General features: G+C 36.2%; 2 protein-coding genes and 1 long non-coding RNA gene across 3 annotated transcripts in view; 1 reads left to right on the plus strand and 2 right to left on the minus strand.

Moving 5' to 3' along the window:
- LOC133518593 (uncharacterized) overlaps nt 1–7,894 on the minus strand; it is a 17,331-nt gene extending 9,437 nt beyond the window's left edge. The window contains exons 1-6 of the mRNA XM_061852253.1: nt 7,469–7,894; nt 6,654–6,999; nt 6,234–6,382; nt 5,308–5,553; nt 4,502–4,838; nt 386–390 (exon numbers count right to left, since the gene is read on the minus strand). Coding sequence (XP_061708237.1) covers nt 386–390; nt 4,502–4,838; nt 5,308–5,553; nt 6,234–6,382; nt 6,654–6,999; nt 7,469–7,505 — 1,120 coding nt within the window. The 5' untranslated portion in view covers nt 7,506–7,894. The remainder of the gene's footprint in view (nt 1–385; nt 391–4,501; nt 4,839–5,307; nt 5,554–6,233; nt 6,383–6,653; nt 7,000–7,468) is intronic.
- A 2,112-nt stretch (nt 7,895–10,006) lies between these two features.
- On the minus strand, nt 10,007–11,539 carry LOC133518865 (uncharacterized). Its single transcript, XR_009799545.1, has 3 exons — nt 11,518–11,539; nt 10,371–10,652; nt 10,007–10,288 (listed from the first exon to the last, which is right to left on the minus strand). It is a non-coding gene; the product is annotated as an uncharacterized LOC133518865 (long non-coding RNA).
- An 836-nt stretch (nt 11,540–12,375) lies between these two features.
- LOC133518594 (uncharacterized) lies at nt 12,376–18,677 on the plus strand. The gene is made up of 10 exons (XM_061852254.1): nt 12,376–12,462; nt 12,827–13,013; nt 13,154–13,548; nt 13,693–14,026; nt 15,321–15,378; nt 16,763–16,832; nt 16,922–17,111; nt 17,367–17,761; nt 17,837–18,170; nt 18,541–18,677. The coding sequence occupies exons 1-10, from the start codon at nt 12,426–12,428 to the stop codon at nt 18,584–18,586; spliced, it is 2,046 nt and encodes a 681-aa protein (XP_061708238.1). The 5' UTR covers nt 12,376–12,425; the 3' UTR covers nt 18,587–18,677.
- The last annotated feature ends 586 nt before the right edge of the window (nt 18,678–19,263 follow it).

A 19,263-nucleotide genomic window follows, 5' to 3' on the forward strand; every position in this document is an offset into this window, starting at 1 on the left:
AAATCTAAATCAAATTAGTATGTAATACTGTTGCGAATTCAACTTATTATTATATAGAATATTCTCAATGCAGTAGCTAAACGCAGCCGTCGGGCTCGGCTAGTATTCGGAAGCTTTTCAAAAGCACCAATAGGAGCTCTCCACATATTCTGTATCGCGGCATCTAAATTTAAACCACTTTTTGTACTGATCAAATATTGCAAATTCACTCTCATCATCGTCCACACCCACTTCAATACCCATATCAACACCCACTTTCTACATTTAACCGTTTTGTCAAGAACCCTTGTAAAAAATTTATTTGAGTCGTCGAGATCCTGACCTGCACGGCGGCTACAAATACATTATTATTCTGGGGATATATTGGACTTAGACCTAATTTTACCTGCTCTGAAAACGAATTGTTTATTTAATTTTATCATATTTTTTTGTTTTATTACTGTCGTATGTAAAAGATAAAGAAAACATTCGATACACATGCGTATAACGTATCTCTGATGACTAATACGTTTCGGCCACATGTTGCAAAGTAAATTTATTTTTAAATACGTATTCTTTATGTAAAATTTATAAATATTGGGAAATACTGCTCTTTTGTAGATTAGGGTTCAGCTATTTACATACGTTTATTATCCTTGACAATTCAATTAATGACAAGAAGGACAAGTACGGGGTAAATACTTAGGAAAGTAAAATTTGTACCAAACTTTACCGCCTAAAAATAGAACAACACCTTGATAATTATTTTCAGCTTCTAGGCTGTTTGAATACTATGTAGTTTTGCGTCGCACACGCATTGACTACCTACGCCACTTATTTAAAATCCAGAACTAAGCCTGAAAAAAAAAAAACTTATATAATATACCGTTGCGTTAATAAATACCTATTACCTAGTATTAATCACACTACTTATAGCTCAATTTACTAACAATGCTCTATAATATGCAGTTGGCTAAGTTAACACTACTGCTTAGTATCATCATGTATTATTATTATCCCAGGGAAATATTGTATTTGGACGTAATTTTACTTGCGTAACTTAAAACGCATATACCTATGATGTACAAGTTTATCATGTTTTTTAACGGTTGTAAGTATAAGATTTACCCTTTTCGGATGGAAAGGTCCTATTATGCACATTAAGTATAGTTCTATGGTCACATTAAGTCCTCTGATATAAATCCACATGTTTGTATTCTTATCTACGTAGTGTCATCGTTTTACGTTCACCAAAAGGTCTAACACTATTTGCCGCGTCTAGCGCGACTCCATATTGGCTTCGTGCGAAGTGCATGGTGGGGGTAAGCAAAGCGATCCCGCATAAGGTGGTAAAAATTAGAACTAACTGCGGATAGCGCCTTTAACATATAAACACGTTTTTTTTAATGAAAATACAGCCTAGAATATTCAATTTTGGTTTGCTATCAGTGCAATATAGCAAATATAATGAAATTCTAGATAAATACGCGTTGCAAGCAAATAGACAAATCCATGTGGCCTGGCGCTACTTGTAAAAACTACAAATGTTTCCGCAGCAGGCCAAAATAAAGGTTATTGGCTGGATTTAAAGCTTATTTCATGTTGAAGCTGTTTGATATTATAACATTTTGCAACCGATTACTGTTTAGATGATGGCAAGCAACATTTACCAAACCGTAGTAAGTATAATAATATTTTGTTATGTGTGAGGGGTAATAACATTGATGTTAATATTCATTTATTTTGTTTCGTTACAGAAACAGTCACCATTCACTAATATTGTATTGTCATAATAGCGTGTGACAAATATTTGCAAGTTTTATAAAACGTCTTCGTCATTTCGACGGTAGATTAAAAAGAAAGTACTATCGTTTACCAAAAGAAAGATAACCGACCAGGTTTAAGCTGTCCGATATACTTGGACAATAAACAATGAATGCATCCAAGCGGCGGTATTATCTTTCATATGGTATTTTTCACAAGAGTTCAAGAAATGATTCATCCCATCCCCCCTGTTAGAGATGTATTTTGGAGTATTATGGGAAATATTATTTAGTCACGATTTATTCGTCAGCAACTTTATACTCCTCCTGTGCTGTTTAGTGATTTCGTATTTTGTGACCTTGTATCGAAACTATTGTAACAACCCCAAACACAATTAGTTTGCGTTGTTTTATCACAGAATTTCCATGGCCATTTTCTGCCTTCATCATCAGATCAGCTCCATGTCATCATAATGTTGAATTGTTATTCGATTTATATATGTATGCAAAATTTCATCTTGATCGGAAATCGGGAAATGGGTCAAATTGAACTTCCAAGATTTGACCCAAAAAACAACAACAACAACAAACACAGCAAGTTAAATATGTATAAAAAGTAAAAATGTTCATTCCTACGAACTGCAATCTTTTTTTGATAGGCACAGATCAAAGGTGGTTAGTAAAAATGTTGCATTATGTTCTTCAACTGGCTGGCTTCATAAGCGGCGATTTATTTAGCGTGCACGCCAGGCCAGAGACCCATAAGCTGAGTTATACGTTTTAGCTAAAAACAGTTTGTATGGTGGCCCGGCCCGGCGTATTGTGTACGCTCGACGGGTCTTGGCCATGAATGGGTTAAAAGGTAGATATTCAACATCGCGAACTTTTTTGTAGACCCATAAAAGAGAGACAACCCCACCAAACATTGTGTTGTTATAACGAAACGGATTAGGCAGCGTTCCGACAACATCGTTATATTTCAACCAATTTACACAAAACCTTAACAAGTTATAGACTGAAACCTTCCTCAAGAATCACTCTATTGATAGATGAAAGTGGTACGAAAATCCGTTTAGTAGTTTGGCAAAGGCCTCTTCCGTCCCTTTCCATTTTCTTCTATCTCTCGCCAGTCTGGTCTAGTGCCTCCCTGCGAATTTTACGATTTCGTCTTCCCATTTCATTTTTGGTGGTCCATGTTTCCTTATCTATCTTATACCTTGTAGGGATATATTATAAAATAGTGGGGATCCGTTTAAGGGCAAATTTGATTATCATGTTCAGATGAGGAAAATGAAAAGAAAAAATTTTTTGACGCGATTTTTTTTTCAATGGGACAGGTCGTCAAAGTCGGCCAACTCTCCATACGAAGCCGAAGGCCAACAATTTTTCGCGTTGGGCAACTGTTGACAAAAAAAATTGTAGCAGTAGTTTAGATACTCAGTCTGTTTGGGACATTTTATCGTAATCATTCTTCATTAGGTACCGGAATTTGCGTATGACAGCAAAATTACATCATTTTGATATCTATCAAAATGTAAGTTCGAATTGGCCTCATGTATTCATTTACCTTGTCGGACTAACAACGAAGCGAGCTCCCGCGTGCTGTATACATCCAAATCCAAATGATCCCATAGTATAGGGGGTAGTTTATCCAGCTGTCGCGCAAGCAACAAAGGAGTCAGTTCCGGAATAAACTCCTTTCAGCAATCCAATAATATCGGCAAGATCTCGATTCTCCTTGACTTATTCATTTCACATTTTCTACCTTATCTTTACTAGAGGCGTATTGTGCGTAGTGGGTAATTATAATGATAGGCAATTTTTACTCTAACGCAATTTTAATAATGGTGAGTAAATATTAACAATCTTTACATCGATGTAAGGATAATCTGCAAGTGTGTTTATTCTATAAAGTCCAGATCTGAAAATAACGAACATGGAAATAATTAATAATGATGAATAACAACTTACTAACGTTTTTATAATTAAGAATAAAAACTTCAAATGTAGGGTTTTAAGTTTTAAGTAACGGTATGTTATTAAAGCTGAAAAATTTATGAACCGTGATAACAGGTATACTCGCAGTATGATATCCCTATTTATTTGAGTTCAAGATCATTATATTAATAAAATAATAAAAAAGCTTTTATTTCTTACAGATAATTTACAGTTATATTATATTTAGTTCCAAAAAGTAGTATTGTTAGTAGGTAAGTATCGTAAAAAAAGAGTGTTAGTAATTTTTAAGATAACTCAAAATTATTTAAAAAAAAAAATTATTATGATAGCGTTATTCTGCAAGAACCCTTCTGCAGGAAACGGCCTCCTCCTAGGTGAACCAATCGTCTCTGTATTTTGCAGTTTGCATCCATTTTGGGCCCGCTGTATGTTTGATTTCATCCTCCCACCGATTTCGGGGTCTCCCTTGCTTGCTTTTGCCTGGTGGTCCCCTCCATGCGGTCACAAGTTTTGTCCATCTCTGGTCTTGAAGGCGCGCGACGTGTCCAGCCCACTTTCAATTCAGTGCTAGAGCATATGCCAAGCCATCTGTTGCTTTGGTGATGTATCTTATTTTAGTGTGGCGAATACTGTCTATTCTTTTTATATTTAACATACTGCGCACCAGTCCGCTCTGGCACGTAGTAATTTTATTTTGTAATATATTATATGATCATTATATTAAATCTTTAAAAAGTTATTTAATTTGTTTGTAGATTTATGCGTCAGTGCAACTAAGGTAAAGCATGAAGAATACTTACTGTTTCTTTGCGATAAAGCTGTTGCCCATCAGCCCTCCAGCCCCTGAACACCGATCATTAAACGCTTCCCATACACTTGAACATTTATTAGCCAGAAACTCATTGTGCTCAACACTGGCAGCCATATATTTCCAGGATCTGGAATGATGACAAATCAAGTCCAAAACATGACAGCCGGTCATAAACGAGCCTCCGTTGGGGTAGTGGTCGGAGTGGCCGCAAGGTTTGGGGTAGCCGGCCATGTAGGCGTTCGTGTGGATGACCTCGACGTAGTGTGCATCTGTTCTGGATAGACGGCGCTTATCATAACACCATAGAGGGCCAGCTGGGTCGAGGGCTGTACAAACAGTAAATATTTAATTGAAATAAAAAAAATAGTTTGATTTCAGCTTGATTTGTAGGTACTTAATTATTTGTATGTAAAAATTTTTTGGCGGATGTTATAAGGTAAAGAGTTTCTTACTTTTACTGCTAATTTATGACCAAACGTTTACGTAGGTGCATAAAACTCACGGAAGTAAATAAGTGTTTCTTAATGAAATATATATCATAATAAATTAATAATATAGGACTTATGTAGCAAAAAATGCTAAAACATACTAGTATATTTCAAATATCGTTTTTCTATAAGTACTAATACATACTCGTATGTGTCATTTGAAGAAATTATTCATAGCAGTTTAGCATGTAAAAAATAAAACGCCAGAAAAAGCCAGAATGGGGATAGAGGCAGAGGGTAAAAATAAAAGCAGGCCATAATAATAAATGAATCGGAGATGAGAACAAGGTAAATAAATGTTCATAACCTGTTATTCTCTGCGCAGCCCCTTGAAGCTCTCTCCCTGCGCTGCCAACTAAGTGGCCACCCAGACTGTGGCCCACTAGGTGGATATTCTGCAAGGCCATGTGAAAGTTTTTATGTAGCCAGTAAATGAACTGCCCGTACATTCGGCCCACCTTCGGAACTGACTCCTTTGCTGTCACATATCCCATCTTGGACAGCCCACTCCAATCAAGGACTATGACGTTAACGTCAGCGTCTTTAAGGAAAACTGAAACATAATAATTTGTTGCAAATGTATAACTTATTAATATATAAAAATATTCCTAATGCAGTAGCTAAACGCAGCCGTCGGGCTCGGCTAGTATTCGGAGGCTTTTCAAAAGCACCAATAGGAGCGTTCCACATATTCAGTATCGCGGCCAATTAGAAGTACCTAAATTTAAACTACCTTTTGTACTGATCGAATATTGCAAAATCACTCTCTCTCATCATCTTCCATACTATCAACATTTAACCGTTTTGGCAATAGAACCCTTGTAACCAGTACATTGGAAAAATAAATATCGAAGTTTTATTTGAGTCGTCGAGATCCTGATCTGTACGGCGGTTACATAATTAAATATATGCATTTTTTTTATAACAAATTCAAAACATTGCAAATACATATTTTCCAAGAAAAATGCCCTAATCTAAGTTTAAAATATAAAGAACTAATATCCTATGAGCTCTTAATAATAATAAATATAAGAGACAAAAACACAAGGCATTATAAAATGAATGCACAAAAAACAACCAATAACGCCCAATCAAATAATCCACCACGAATTATTCCAGGCGCAAAAAGTCCCAGCTAAAAAATTATATGATTACATACATTTCTAAATAATTACAAATATTTATACATTATATATATATCGACTAATATTTAACATTGATTTTAATGCCAACCTTTAGTAAGAAGTTGATTCATTTCGGTGTTACCGTCACCTAACCATCCGTGAGATGTGAAAACGGTAGGTTTGTTGGGGTCGAAATTTGAATTTCGTACACTGGATTTATTCCCCATTATCAGAATCTGTTTTTCTTTTGCATTCGACCTGTTAAAATATATTTATTTAAGAACGAAACCTGATTATTGCCTAGGTACTAAAATAAGTATCTTAGATATAACCGAAGAGAATATAACCACTACGTTTTATGTGTAACTATCATTGATAAATCTTTTGTAGTGTCAGTTGCAGATCATCTTCTTCTCTCGGCTTTTTGTGATGGCTGACTCCGCTCAGCAACCAAATATGCATAAGTTACTCTATATTTACTTGGATAAAAAGTAGGTAAGTTTTCAAAAATAGCTTTTAGAAATAATACCTTGTGTACAACCAATATCCGTTATTGACAGGCCAGCAAGTGTAGTTGCGTATTGCATCTCTATCGATTGGTTCCCAAGAATCGATTTTGTATATTTTACCATTGTCCCCGGGAAAATAGAAGATCCTGTCACCATTCTTATAACCCTTCCAATTTCTAAACCTTACATGTTTGTTATTCCGTACAGATGCGGGTGTAACCGATATAAAATCTCTATCGATTGGTGCCCAGGAATCGATTTTGTGTATTTTACCATCTTCCCCGGGAAAATAGAAGATCCTGTCACCAGGCTTGTAACCCCTCCAATTTTCAAAGCTTACATCTTTGTTGTTTCTTGCGGATGCAGCTGTAACCGTGATATTATGATATAGGTAATACTGTTAATCATATTAATAGACAAGCAGCTGATAAACACGACAAGTATACGACTGTTACTTACTTATTTATATTTTTGGGGTTATAAATATCTTTTGACTGCTATTCTCAGAAATATGTCAATGTCCGTACCTATAGTTTCTAATAACTATCATATTTTTCTTTCATTTTATACCATATACATGGAGTCTTGGTAATTGCGATGTCAGATTACGGATGAAGATATCCGTAAAAGAACTAAGGCTGGTGTAATAGCTCATAAAGATGCCACAGATACATGGTCTTGGTCGTAGCTTAGACAGGTGCTTGAGTAGCAGCCACATACCAGAAGACGCAGCCTGGGATGGCGTCCAACTGAAGGTAAGTAGGAAGACTGATGGTCCGGTTAAGATCGTAATGATGTTTCTCTATATGTAACAATATATGGCAAACCTGCTCACCTGCTAAAATTACGAATACAAGAACAGATGATATCATTTCCTTACTATTGAAAGGTGTGACTTTTGTATTTATAATGCATAAGATGCGTAGGTAATTCGATTACTTACTTTATAATTTACCATTCAATTAAATTAAAAGTGCCTAATCTAATAGTAGTTTTTAATCACTTTTAGGTAGTGGTTTTAGACGCGTCGTAGTTTCTCAAGAGGGTCCTCTTACGATTTATTAAAAGTAATCAACAGGATATGTAAATTGTAATCTTATAACGATGTGTAAATAATTGCGGGCGTATATGATCCCTCAAATGGTAGATCACCCATACATAGCTGGCCTTATTTGGCCAAATAATAAATAAATAAATATTATGGGAATAAATAAATATCATAAATATATAATATCAAATACGTAAATATATAATACGTAAGCGGCCCTACGGCCCCTAAAACTAGTGCGTAAAAATCTCAAAAAACGATGTTACGTACTCGACTATTTCCTCCTCCAAAACTTAACCAAAATTGACGAAATATTGAGATCTAAATGCTAATGAAATTATCTGTCGGACTATTTGCTTTTTAGGCTAATTGATTTTAGTTTCGAATACCATGCTTCTCTTTGCGGTCTAGTAATGTTTTTTTTTTAATACTACGTCGGTGGCAAACAAGCATAGGGTCCGCCTGATGGTAAGCAGTCTCCGTAGCCTATGTACGCCTGCAACTCCAGAGGAGTTACATGCGCGTTGCCGACCCTAAACCCGCCCCCCCTCGCTGAGCTCTGGCAACCTTACTCACCGGCAGGAACACAAAAAAAATTAGGAAATTAGGTCGTTTATGCGAATATTTGAAATGCACCAGCGCCATAAGAAACAAAAACATCAAAAAAAGCAAAACAATCCGACACAGAGATTAATAATAATAATTTGTGTTAAAAAATTATTGCTCTAGCTTCAAAAACCACGGAGAAAACAGTCGAGTACGTCTGTATGGAGAAATGACCACTCCTGTTGCCTTTAAAATAAAAACTACGAGTAGCGATACAGCCATCCAACGCGAACAACATGAAGTACGAATTACGTAAAGCAGTTTTTTTTTCTCATCATATAAATAATGAATGTTAACGAGGAACCCTAATTAATTTCTCTTAAACCAAATGTTGTTGTTAATTGAAATCAATGGCGAGAATTTGGTTGCTTACCATAGTTAGACCTAATAACGGTAAGCAACATTTGCATTGTGTATTGATATTGTACGAACTCTCCTAAGAAACAAAAATTATCATAAATAATCATTTAAAAAAAAAAGGTTTTTTTTGATGTAGATTTTGATGAGATAAAGTTTAATATTATTATATTATTATTATTCCTCCTTTAATTCTTCCATGTGTCCATATCCTCGGAAATCTTGCACCAGTCTCTATCAAAGGCGTCAAGCTCGTTCCGCAATCTCCGACGAAGTACAATTTGTGGGACCCAGCGGGTGCTTGTTTTGGCCCACAGAACATCCAGCATACGGCAGACGTGTCCTGCCCAGTCCCATTTGAGCTTGGCGGCAGTTTCAGCTACATCAGTTATTCCAGTTTTGGATCGTAGGTAGTATTTAATTGTATTTTAATGAGATAAAGTTTCTTGAAGTGAAATTAATGGTATATACAATCATAAAAAATACTTACCTAATAGTGAATCTCAATTAAATGTAAAATTTTAAAATTCACCATATTTGAATTGAACTGCAGTCTTCCTGCATACTGGACCAATTACTCTACCAACTGAGACACAACAACTACTACAACCCGGCGATTTTTATTGTAACTAAATAACATGTACAGTCAGCTTCAAATACTTTGTAGCAGTCAAAGTGGCCAAATAGTTCGGTACACCATACTAAATATATGGTGTACCGAACTATTTCGCCACTTTGGTTGTTACAAAGTATTTGACGCTGACTGTACCTACTTATGCCACGTTTCATGCTCTCTGTCGGATAACGAGGCACCAATATTGAATTAATAGGTCAGTAAACGTAACAAACTGTTGTAGGTTTACCAGGATTATCAGGTACCTACATTGTATGGGTAAAATATTAAGGACAGTTTACTGCAATAAAAATGTAGGTCTCATTGATAAGAAAAAATAAATGCATATTAAATGTAATACCTTTTATTCGTCGCTGAATTCCCCAATTACAGTTTATTTAGAAAAATACAGTAATCGTAGCTTCCATCCATCTTACCTCGTTAATTGAACAAAATGTAAGTAGGTATTTTCTCTTTTTTACGCTTTTTTCAGATTTATTTTAAAAGGCCAGATAGCGCCGGTAAATGCATGGTATATCTACCATGCATTTACCGGCGCTATCTGGCCGCTTCTGTAATAAATATATATATATATATATATATATATATATATATATATTAGTACGAAACCCCTACCTACCTATATATATATATATATATATATATATAGGTAGGTAGGGGTTTCGTACTACACGTGCTGAAATCGCAGGTAATGAGGTTATATTTTATGTACCCTCGTTATTCCAGTCTCCATTGTCCATGTGAAATGAAGCTTCAAAGGATGTGCTTAATTCGGCTTCCCAGACATTTGGAAATTGCTTTCCAACCAGGTGGTTGTGGTACACGGTAGCAGCAAAGTGTTCAGTGGCCCGTAAATGGGAACAGGTGCTGATCCAACCAGGCTGAGGGTTTTTTTTCCACCGTTAGATCAAGAAGGTCGCCCTCAAGTATGGATCGTTTCCACATAAACGCCATCGCGATTGTTCAATGCGTTGCCATTGCCGCGCCAGCCAGGTCAGCTGGATCCAGACCTGAAGTTTATAAAATAAATTAAGGATATTAATCATTCTTTTTTTATACAATAATGAAATATTTGCCAGGTTATAAGTTCACCTATAACTCTTGTCGGCCATCTCCGTGCCATGTGTCCAGCAGTCCAGCAGTTCCAAAAATATGAGCTCCTAAAATAAACCCGACCAAGTGCACGTTATTTCAGGCACCTCCGTCGGTGTTCCATCCATGCACGATGATTTTCAAAGGGAAAGCGCCGTTGTAGTTTGAGCTCCATATCTTGTTAGCGTTGCCATGCACAATCACTTGAGGGTTATTGGGGTAGTTAATTAGGTAATTAACTTTCATCCAGTCAAGTGATGAAACATATCACAAATACGCCACCTTTAATGATAATTAAATGAGATAGTTTTTACTTACTTACTTGCTTGAACTATGTAAACTGACTCATAAAAACTCCAAAAATTAAGAACAATATTATAATAATTTAGTTTGCTATTTAGTTTTTTTGCACCTCCTAATTAGTTAATTTAAGTTTCAGTTCTCCACTACCTAAAGGTTGTCTGGAAGAGATCGCTCTGTAGCGATAAGGCCGCCTGTTGTTTACCTCTATCTTCATGTTTTTTATGTGTTTCCATGTACATTATTTTCAGAGGTTGTGCAATAAAGAGGATTTGTATTGTATTGTATTGTAATATTATGGAAAATCTTAGTGGAAATTATCTCGATCAGAATTATCTCAGTACTTAGAAATGTAAAACCCTGCATCTTCATTTTTGTATAATCGGCCTATGTATGTTTTTTCCTCAATATAAAATAAAATGAAAAATGTCATTCGCTTCAGATAATTGTATCTATGATTATGTCCTATAAAAAAATTGAAATGTGTAATGAATTAAATAAATAAATAAAATAAAAATAAAAAAGCCTTATATTTCTTACTAAAACATTACAAATATAACAACACAATTTTAAGTTTATAAATAACTGACTGAATTTTAACAAAGCTTACATTAAGATTTATAATATATTTATAAACATTATTTTTAAGTAAGAACCCCTCGCTACCCGAAGGTGAAGGCCTCCTCTAGTGATTTCCAAGTTTCCCGATTGCTCGCCGTATTCATCCACTGTTTGCCAGCCACTTGTACTATGTCGTCTATCCACCGGGCAATCGGCCTACGTCTCTTTCTAGTACCCTTTGTTGGTGTAATGAATTACCTAAAGTTATTTATTGATAATAACTTACATGCAAATATGCCAGGAATTACCACCAGCAACTTCATTTTTCATACAAGAATGCAATATCTATATATGTTTTATTTCTATGTTATCGCACAAATCCTTTTTATCATATTTTGTTCTGTAATTAGTGGTATTATAAATGTAATTATGCTCAGATTAATCCAAAAGTAGGTAGGCATGTTTAGAGTTCAGTGGTCGAAGAAGAAATGCGATTATGTGTTAAGTATTGCAGGTTTTCATTGTTGAAAATGCTCTTAGACTCTAGTTCCTCTTTTCTGGTCGGTGTTTCGGTGGTTAAGAAACTATGAGTTTGAAATATGAAATGTTTCACTGTGTAGAATGATTATAATTATATGTATGAAGTAAAGTAGTTAGAGGAGTGTTTCTATAATTTTTGAGTTGTGTAATAAAGTAGACACATGTCATTCTCTACACAGTTCCTATACTTATTGTTCCTTATTTCTCCTCTTACCATTGCAAGCAGCATCAGTCCATTTCGTGACAATTTGTTTCCCACATAACTAACGAAGACGACTCTCTTGTAGTACATATTATATGTCAACTAAAGCCGAGGTCAGCTTTACATGACATTACAGGAAGATTCTTCGCTCTTTTTCTGGAAATACAGATGTTCAGCGCAGCGTGTAGGTAGATATCCGGGACTCGCATATTCAATTCAAGTAGCGGCCACGTTTCAAATATGATACCTCCAAACGGCACTTTGAGCTGGTTATTAGAATATAGGTACGGAATCCTAGCCTAGAAACAATATTGCAGCTGAGAGGAGGACACGTAGTTATTATCGGTTCAAAATACACTTAATGATGATAACTGTCGTATCTAATTATGATAAAACAGGACAAAACGATTGAAAATATAATATGACACCGAAGTTGCAAATTAGCAATAACCATGAAGCGGTTGGTGGTGTTATCCGCCCTTGTAGCGTGTTAGTATTTTTATACCTAAATATTTGTTGCTTGCTTAAAGGCTTTAAGGCGTTTTACGTAATTACGTATAATGTTACGTGGGGTAACAGGAACTATGGGTCAAGAGAAACACTTGTAGGGAAAAAAAGTTTGAGATACTTAAAGATATTAAAAACTAAATTAAATTATAATACTAATAATAAAACTAAGACTTGAATAAAACTTAAAAATACTTAACTAAAAGGACTTTCCTCATACGGTGGCAACTTGCCCCGAGCAAAATAAAGTAGTTTCTCATACCCCACCTGACCTTAGTTTATATTGATTGTAGAATTTTGTTTGTGTTTAACTATTTTTATTATATGTTTTTTTTTCTGTTTTTAGTGTGCGCTGGAACCGCTATTCCTCTAGTGCCAGGGGATAACAGCCATTATGTCGAGGGCGAAAGCCGGTATATCTGGATGCCTGATGGCGATGGAAATCCCCATCTAGTAGACCTGCAGGAACCAGTGGATGAAGCTTTTTTGCGCAATAAAAACGGCGCCAATAATCAGTACTGGCTCTATACCAGGTTAGTAATTAAATTGATTACATTCAAAAACTTAATCCAATCATTTTAATTCCAAATATATATAATTGATTATGCATATAAATAATAGAAATACCACTATTCGATTGGGTTTTCAACTAATTTGTTATTAATATTTTTAGATGGAATCCCACCAACCCGCAAGTAATTGTTAATGGCAACGCTAACACCATTTGGTCTTCTAACTACGTCGCCAGTCGCCCGTTAAAGGTTATCGTCCACGGATGGAACAGTGATGGAAACAGTGCCATCAACCCTCTAATTAGAGATGCCTTTTTGGCCATTTCTGATGCCAACGTTATCGTTGTGGACTGGCGAGCTCTGGCTAACGGTCTCTACGCTACTGCCGCCGCTGGTGTTCCTAATGTTGGACAACACCTTGGAAATTTCTTGGTGTGGCTGATCAATACCGCTGGTGGAAACTGGAATAATGTCCACCTGGTTGGATTCAGTTTGGGAGCTCACGTCGTCGCCAACGCTGGCCGCACTGCAGGCGGGCGGCCAGTGCGAGTAACTGGTATGTTTTAATTAAGCTGGATCACAGTCATTATGTAATATTTATTTCCCTTTGGCTGTCCTTTAATTGATGTAAATAATATTTTCCTTCATCACTAGGTATGTACACGATACACGATATTGCATAAGCATTTTTTTTTCGCAGGCCTAGACCCTGCTGGTCCACTGTGGAGTGGAAACAGTAACGCTATAAGTGGCAACGCTGGTATCTACGTTGAATGTATTCATACCGATGGAGGTCTTCTCGGTATCTTTAACCCCAGCGGCAACGCTGATTTCTATCCCAACGGTGGCAGAAACCCCCAGCCCGGCTGCTGGATTAGCACCTGCTCCCACAGCCGTGCCTACGAGCTGTTCGCCTCCACTGTCCGTCACAACCATCTGAATGGCCGACTATGCGGCAACATCAACCAAGCTCAAAATAACCAGTGCTCGGGAGGCACATTCCAAATGGGCAACGGTGTTCTTTCAAAACAAGGGTAAGTGTTTTATTTCTAAGATAAATAATAGAAATTGAAATATTTTTATTCGTAAACATAAACGAGACAAATTACATATAACAAAAACATATAAACTATAAGTAAAGTGCCACGAAATGGCCTCATCTCAGCATGGTATAGGTATATTAGGTAGATACTTGTACCAAACATCCGTGTAGCTTATTTATCTACAATATTTTTAATGTTACATTTTACAGTAGGTATCTAAACTCTATAGTCTTTTTAAATTATTAATAATTACCTTAAAATTACAGGATGTGCCTTTTGAAAATTTTACCTAATGAAATTATCGGAATATATATTAACAGGCAAGCATCCATATCCCATTTATGAAAAAATTAAGTACGGTAAATGCGTGTTCGATGTTACGCGTGATAGGGCAGAATTTACATTTGTGGTTCTTTGGATTTGTTTTTATGTTAGTTATATCAGTTTTAGTTAATGTGTAACGTTCTATAATCTATTTTGTCATTTTCTAATCTTACTGTATTTGACTCTGTTACAGAAATGGATTATACGGATTAACGACCAGCGCCTCTTGGCCTTACTAAGGATCTTCACTTAATAATCATGCCAATAAATATTTTTCTCAAAAACGGTATTTTATTTTTGTTCTTATAATAGCCATTAATGTAAATATATGAATTGATAAAAATATTAAATTTACGACTAAATTGAGTCATGCTTGGCTTGAAGTATGTTTCCGTAGCTGCTGCTAAATCTTCTTCCTCGCGTTGTCCCGGCATTTTGCCACGGCTCATTTGCTCACGGGCTCCGCTTGACATAAATAAATAAGTAAGTAAGTATGTAGCTGCTACTAAATATACTGCACTGAATATGAACAGAACATATATGAACTATGTCATATTCAGTCATAGCTTGACCGCTTTAAACTAGTGCCTACCTACTAAGGATTTTCAGAAGAAGAAGTAGATCTTTTGGGTGACTTGGCACTTTTACAGTATTTTTTTTTACCTTATATTACGAAGAAACAGAAAGTGCCCACAGTATAAATAAATATTATACGACATTATTACACAAATTGACTAAGTCCCACAGTAATCCTCAATAAGGCTTGTGTTGAGGGTACTTAGACAACGATATATATAATATATAAATAATTAAATAAATAGAAAACACCATGACTCAGGAACAAATATCCATGCCCATCACACGAATAAATGCCCTTACCAGGATTTGAACCCGGGACCATCAGTTTCATAGGCAGTATACACTTAATATACGCCTACCTTTAATATATATATACTCGTAGATATATAGGGGTAGGCAAAGTTAGATGGCAGGCGCACTTCGCCCCCTTCACTTATGCCGTAAGTTAAAAATTAAAAACTGAACTAGGAAGCAAAACATTTTTTTTGTAATTAAAATATGTTTGATTTGTGATTTTAAGTAGGCATATAGATCGACGTAGTCCTAAAATAAAACTAGACGATGATACATACAGGCTGTTTATTTAGTTATCTGCAACAATTTACGGGTGGAATATATATGGGTCATATTGAGCAACATTTATTATGGACCAATCCCGAAATCGTAAAGAAAAAAATTACTCTCCCGTAGAAAATGTCAAGGTCAGACAGTCAAAATGTATGAAACAGCCATTTTTTTTCGCGATTTCGGGGTTGCGGGACCAACAGTAGTATATTAAAGTTGCTTGGTATAACCTATATATTCACCTCGTTAATTATTGCACATGACTAAATAAACACTGAATTACTTGTGATAAACACACAAATAAATGAAATGCCCTTACCAGGATTCAAACTCGGGACCTCCTGCTTCGTAATGTACTGAAATAAACGTCATTTACCGACTAATAAGTGACAAGTCCTCCAGTGGTCTAGACCGGTTAGGAACTGGCATCTTCAGCTTTTGCGGCTAACTCTATCTTGACTCGACTACTGGAGAGTTTTGTCACTTTTTATTTAGTATATTATGATATATGATGATATATTCAGCTTAAAACTAAGAAAACTCATTCAATTGTGTACCATATTCTAGCGCAATTGAGTCAGTAACTCGGCAGCGATTTTGATAACACAGACTGTGCAACTGTTAATTTAAACGTCATAATATAATTTAATTAAAGTTTAACGTTTAAAGTTACACCTGCACAATCTATGCTATCAAAATCGCTGCCGATTTAGCTTGATATGACTCTAGGTAAGGTTCCAAGTTCAAATTTATTTTCCAACGTCACTTGATTCCAATACGGTTGCTAAGTGTGGTGAGATAACAGTTTTATTCTGTACTGATTGCGTATCATTAGGTATACGTCCTATGGTAGCCAGGGCTATAACCGTGAAAGCGGAAGTTAGCAAATTGCGGGTATCTTTCTTTGTCATACTTCCGTTGCGTAAATGGACTGGGATAGCCAAAAAAATAAGGTAAAGGACATTCGTGTTGTCGTCATATTTCAGTTTATGATTAAAAAGGCTTCTTCAGAATAAAATAAATTGATTTGTGTATGACGTTTAGTTTAAACTGGGCTGCCAGAAGTACTAGACCGGCATTATTTTGAACTCCGGGTACATATACCTTGGACTATTGTACCTACGAATATCTATAGTTCATAAAGTCTGTTTTAGAGCAGAAGTCTGATAATTACGATTGATTGGTGTTGTAGAATATGTATAATTAGCGCTTAATTCTACGGTTATCATTTTTTTGATAAACCTTTGATAAATACCCCAGCTGAGGATTTTGCATTTTAATACCGGAGTAGCTATGAAGCTTCTAGTGGTTTTTATTTCCGCTGTAGCATGTTAGTGCTAAGCAAAATATAATATTGATAAGATCTTTAGCAATCTATAAATATTATTTATTATCAGTTGATTATTTTGTGTGTTTCAGGGTGTGCCTCGGCCAGTAATGAAATTCTTACGCCTGGGGATAATAGCCACTATGTCGACGGTGAGAGCCGATATATTTGGATGCCCGACGGCGATGGTAAAAATCATCTAGTAGATTTGCAGGAGCCAGTCGATTATGCGTTACTAAATTCCAGAAATGGAGCAAACAACGCGTATTGGTTGTATACACGGTAATATGTATTTAAGGCAGATTCATTCCAGATAATTACATAAATACTTACATGTATATAAACAAAAGTAATCACAATTTTCACAGTTTTTACAATTTATCGCTCAAATTATCCCATATCAACTCGCCATATTAAGAGGGAGTGTGACGCATGACAAGTTAGGCCACGGACTGTACAGGTGCAACCATCATATCCGTACAGGTCTTCCCAGTTTGTGAAGTGTATTCGCCGTTTAAGACTTCGGTTGTTTTACAGATGGAATCCTAATAATCCACAAGTAATCATCCACGGTAACGCTAACTCCTTGTGGAGTTCGAACTACGTAGCCAGCCGACCTTTAAAAGTCATCGTTCATGGCTGGAACGGTAGCGGCAACTCTGGCTTGAACGGTGTCATTACATCTGCTTTCCTGGCCGTGGAAGATGCCAACGTTATTGTAGTGGACTGGCGCACGCTTGCTGGCTCAAACTACATCACCGCAGTGGCAGGTGTTCCCAGCGTTGGGCAGGCGCTTGGCGACTTCGTGGTTTGGCTTAGAAATACTGGAGGAGGAGTGTGGACAAACGTACACTTAGTTGGATTTAGCTTAGGGGCTCATATTGTTGGTGTAGCTGGACGCCAAGCGGGTGGACGACCTGCCAGAGTGACTGGTATGTTGCGCAATATCAAACACTGCTTTTAAACTTCAGGATTTTTTTTTAATGGGTGTCCTTGTCTTTTTTCAGGGTTGGATCCAGCTGGTCCTCTTTGGCAAACTAACTCTAATGCTATAAATAGCAACTCCGGCGTTTATGTAGAAGGCATCCATACTGATGGCTATATTCTCGGTATCTTTAATCCCATTGGTGACGCTGACTTTTATCCCAACGGTGGCAGAAGCGTGCAGCCAGGATGTCCCGATAGCTCCTGTTCACACGAACGAGCTCACTCCCTCTTTGCGTCTAGTGTTTACTTCAACCATTTTGTTGGGCGGCTCTGCGGTAACCTAAACCAGGCCCAAAACAATCAGTGTACTGGTGCGCAGTTCAACATGGGGAATAGTAACGTAAATAAACGAGGGTAAGACAAATAAAAACTCCTATTCCATTGCATATGTGTTTGCTGTAATAGCACATACCTAATTATATTTGCTGTCACAATAGCCAGCAACCGATTTTCATGATTAAAATGCCCAACGCGAATACCAAAGTTCGCAAATTGCGGGCATCTTTTTCTTTTACTCCAAATAAGGCGTGATTAGAGTGACATAGATAGATACCCGCAATTTGCGAACTGCGGTGTTCGCGGTAGGCCATCAAGTCCTTCTTGTAAAATACTGCAGACAAGTTTATCATGAAGCATCTTGAGCGTTTGTTTCGTGTGTCGAATTTCTATATAATTTATTTGCTACTATACCGAATTTATATTCAATTAATAACCTTTTTTTCAGGAGCGGTATTTACGGTCTGACAACTGGTTCTTCTTGGCCTTACTGAGTCGTTAGTGAATCAAAGGGTTGATCGATGGAAGATATGACGAGAAAAGAAAGAGAAAAAGAGAGAGAAAATAAATATTTTTGGAATGAAAGTTGTAAATTATTAAACCTTCTTATCTACTTTGTACGGGTATCGAAAATGGTTATATTTTGTCACTCCTGTATATGTGTGTGTACCTAAAACAACTTTAACTGTGAAACAAAGAACGAATGCCGACTCAAAACTACACCATTTATCAAAATTTATTGAACGAGCTAGCGTCAAACGTTTCTGTTTGGGCTTGGGCAATAATACTTTATTTTGTCTAGCTGGAGGAGAACCCTCTGCAGAGCGTATTTCTCAACCGATTCTATGTCGTTAAAATTATGTAGGTAGAGCTAGGTTCAATTAATGTTTTTTTATTTAATTCGTTTTGGAATTCTAATAATGTCATAATAGTCAAGTCGGGTGCTCCGCAGAGTAAATTATGCTACAATAGTTTGGCATACGACATTATAGTTAAAGTTTACGAGTAGAAAAACGATTTTTGATATTAGTTATTGTCACACTATTCCGATATTATGTAAAAACGAATGCCTAACTACACCCAATTTAATTTTTATTCATATATATTGTAGAGATAATTTTGTTTTCATCATAAAAACGCAATTTTGCAATAATAAAAACGATATAACAAA

The sequence above is a fragment of the Cydia pomonella genome, chromosome 6 (genome assembly GCF_033807575.1).
Source record: "Cydia pomonella isolate Wapato2018A chromosome 6, ilCydPomo1, whole genome shotgun sequence".
NCBI lineage: Eukaryota > Metazoa > Arthropoda > Insecta > Lepidoptera > Tortricidae > Cydia > Cydia pomonella.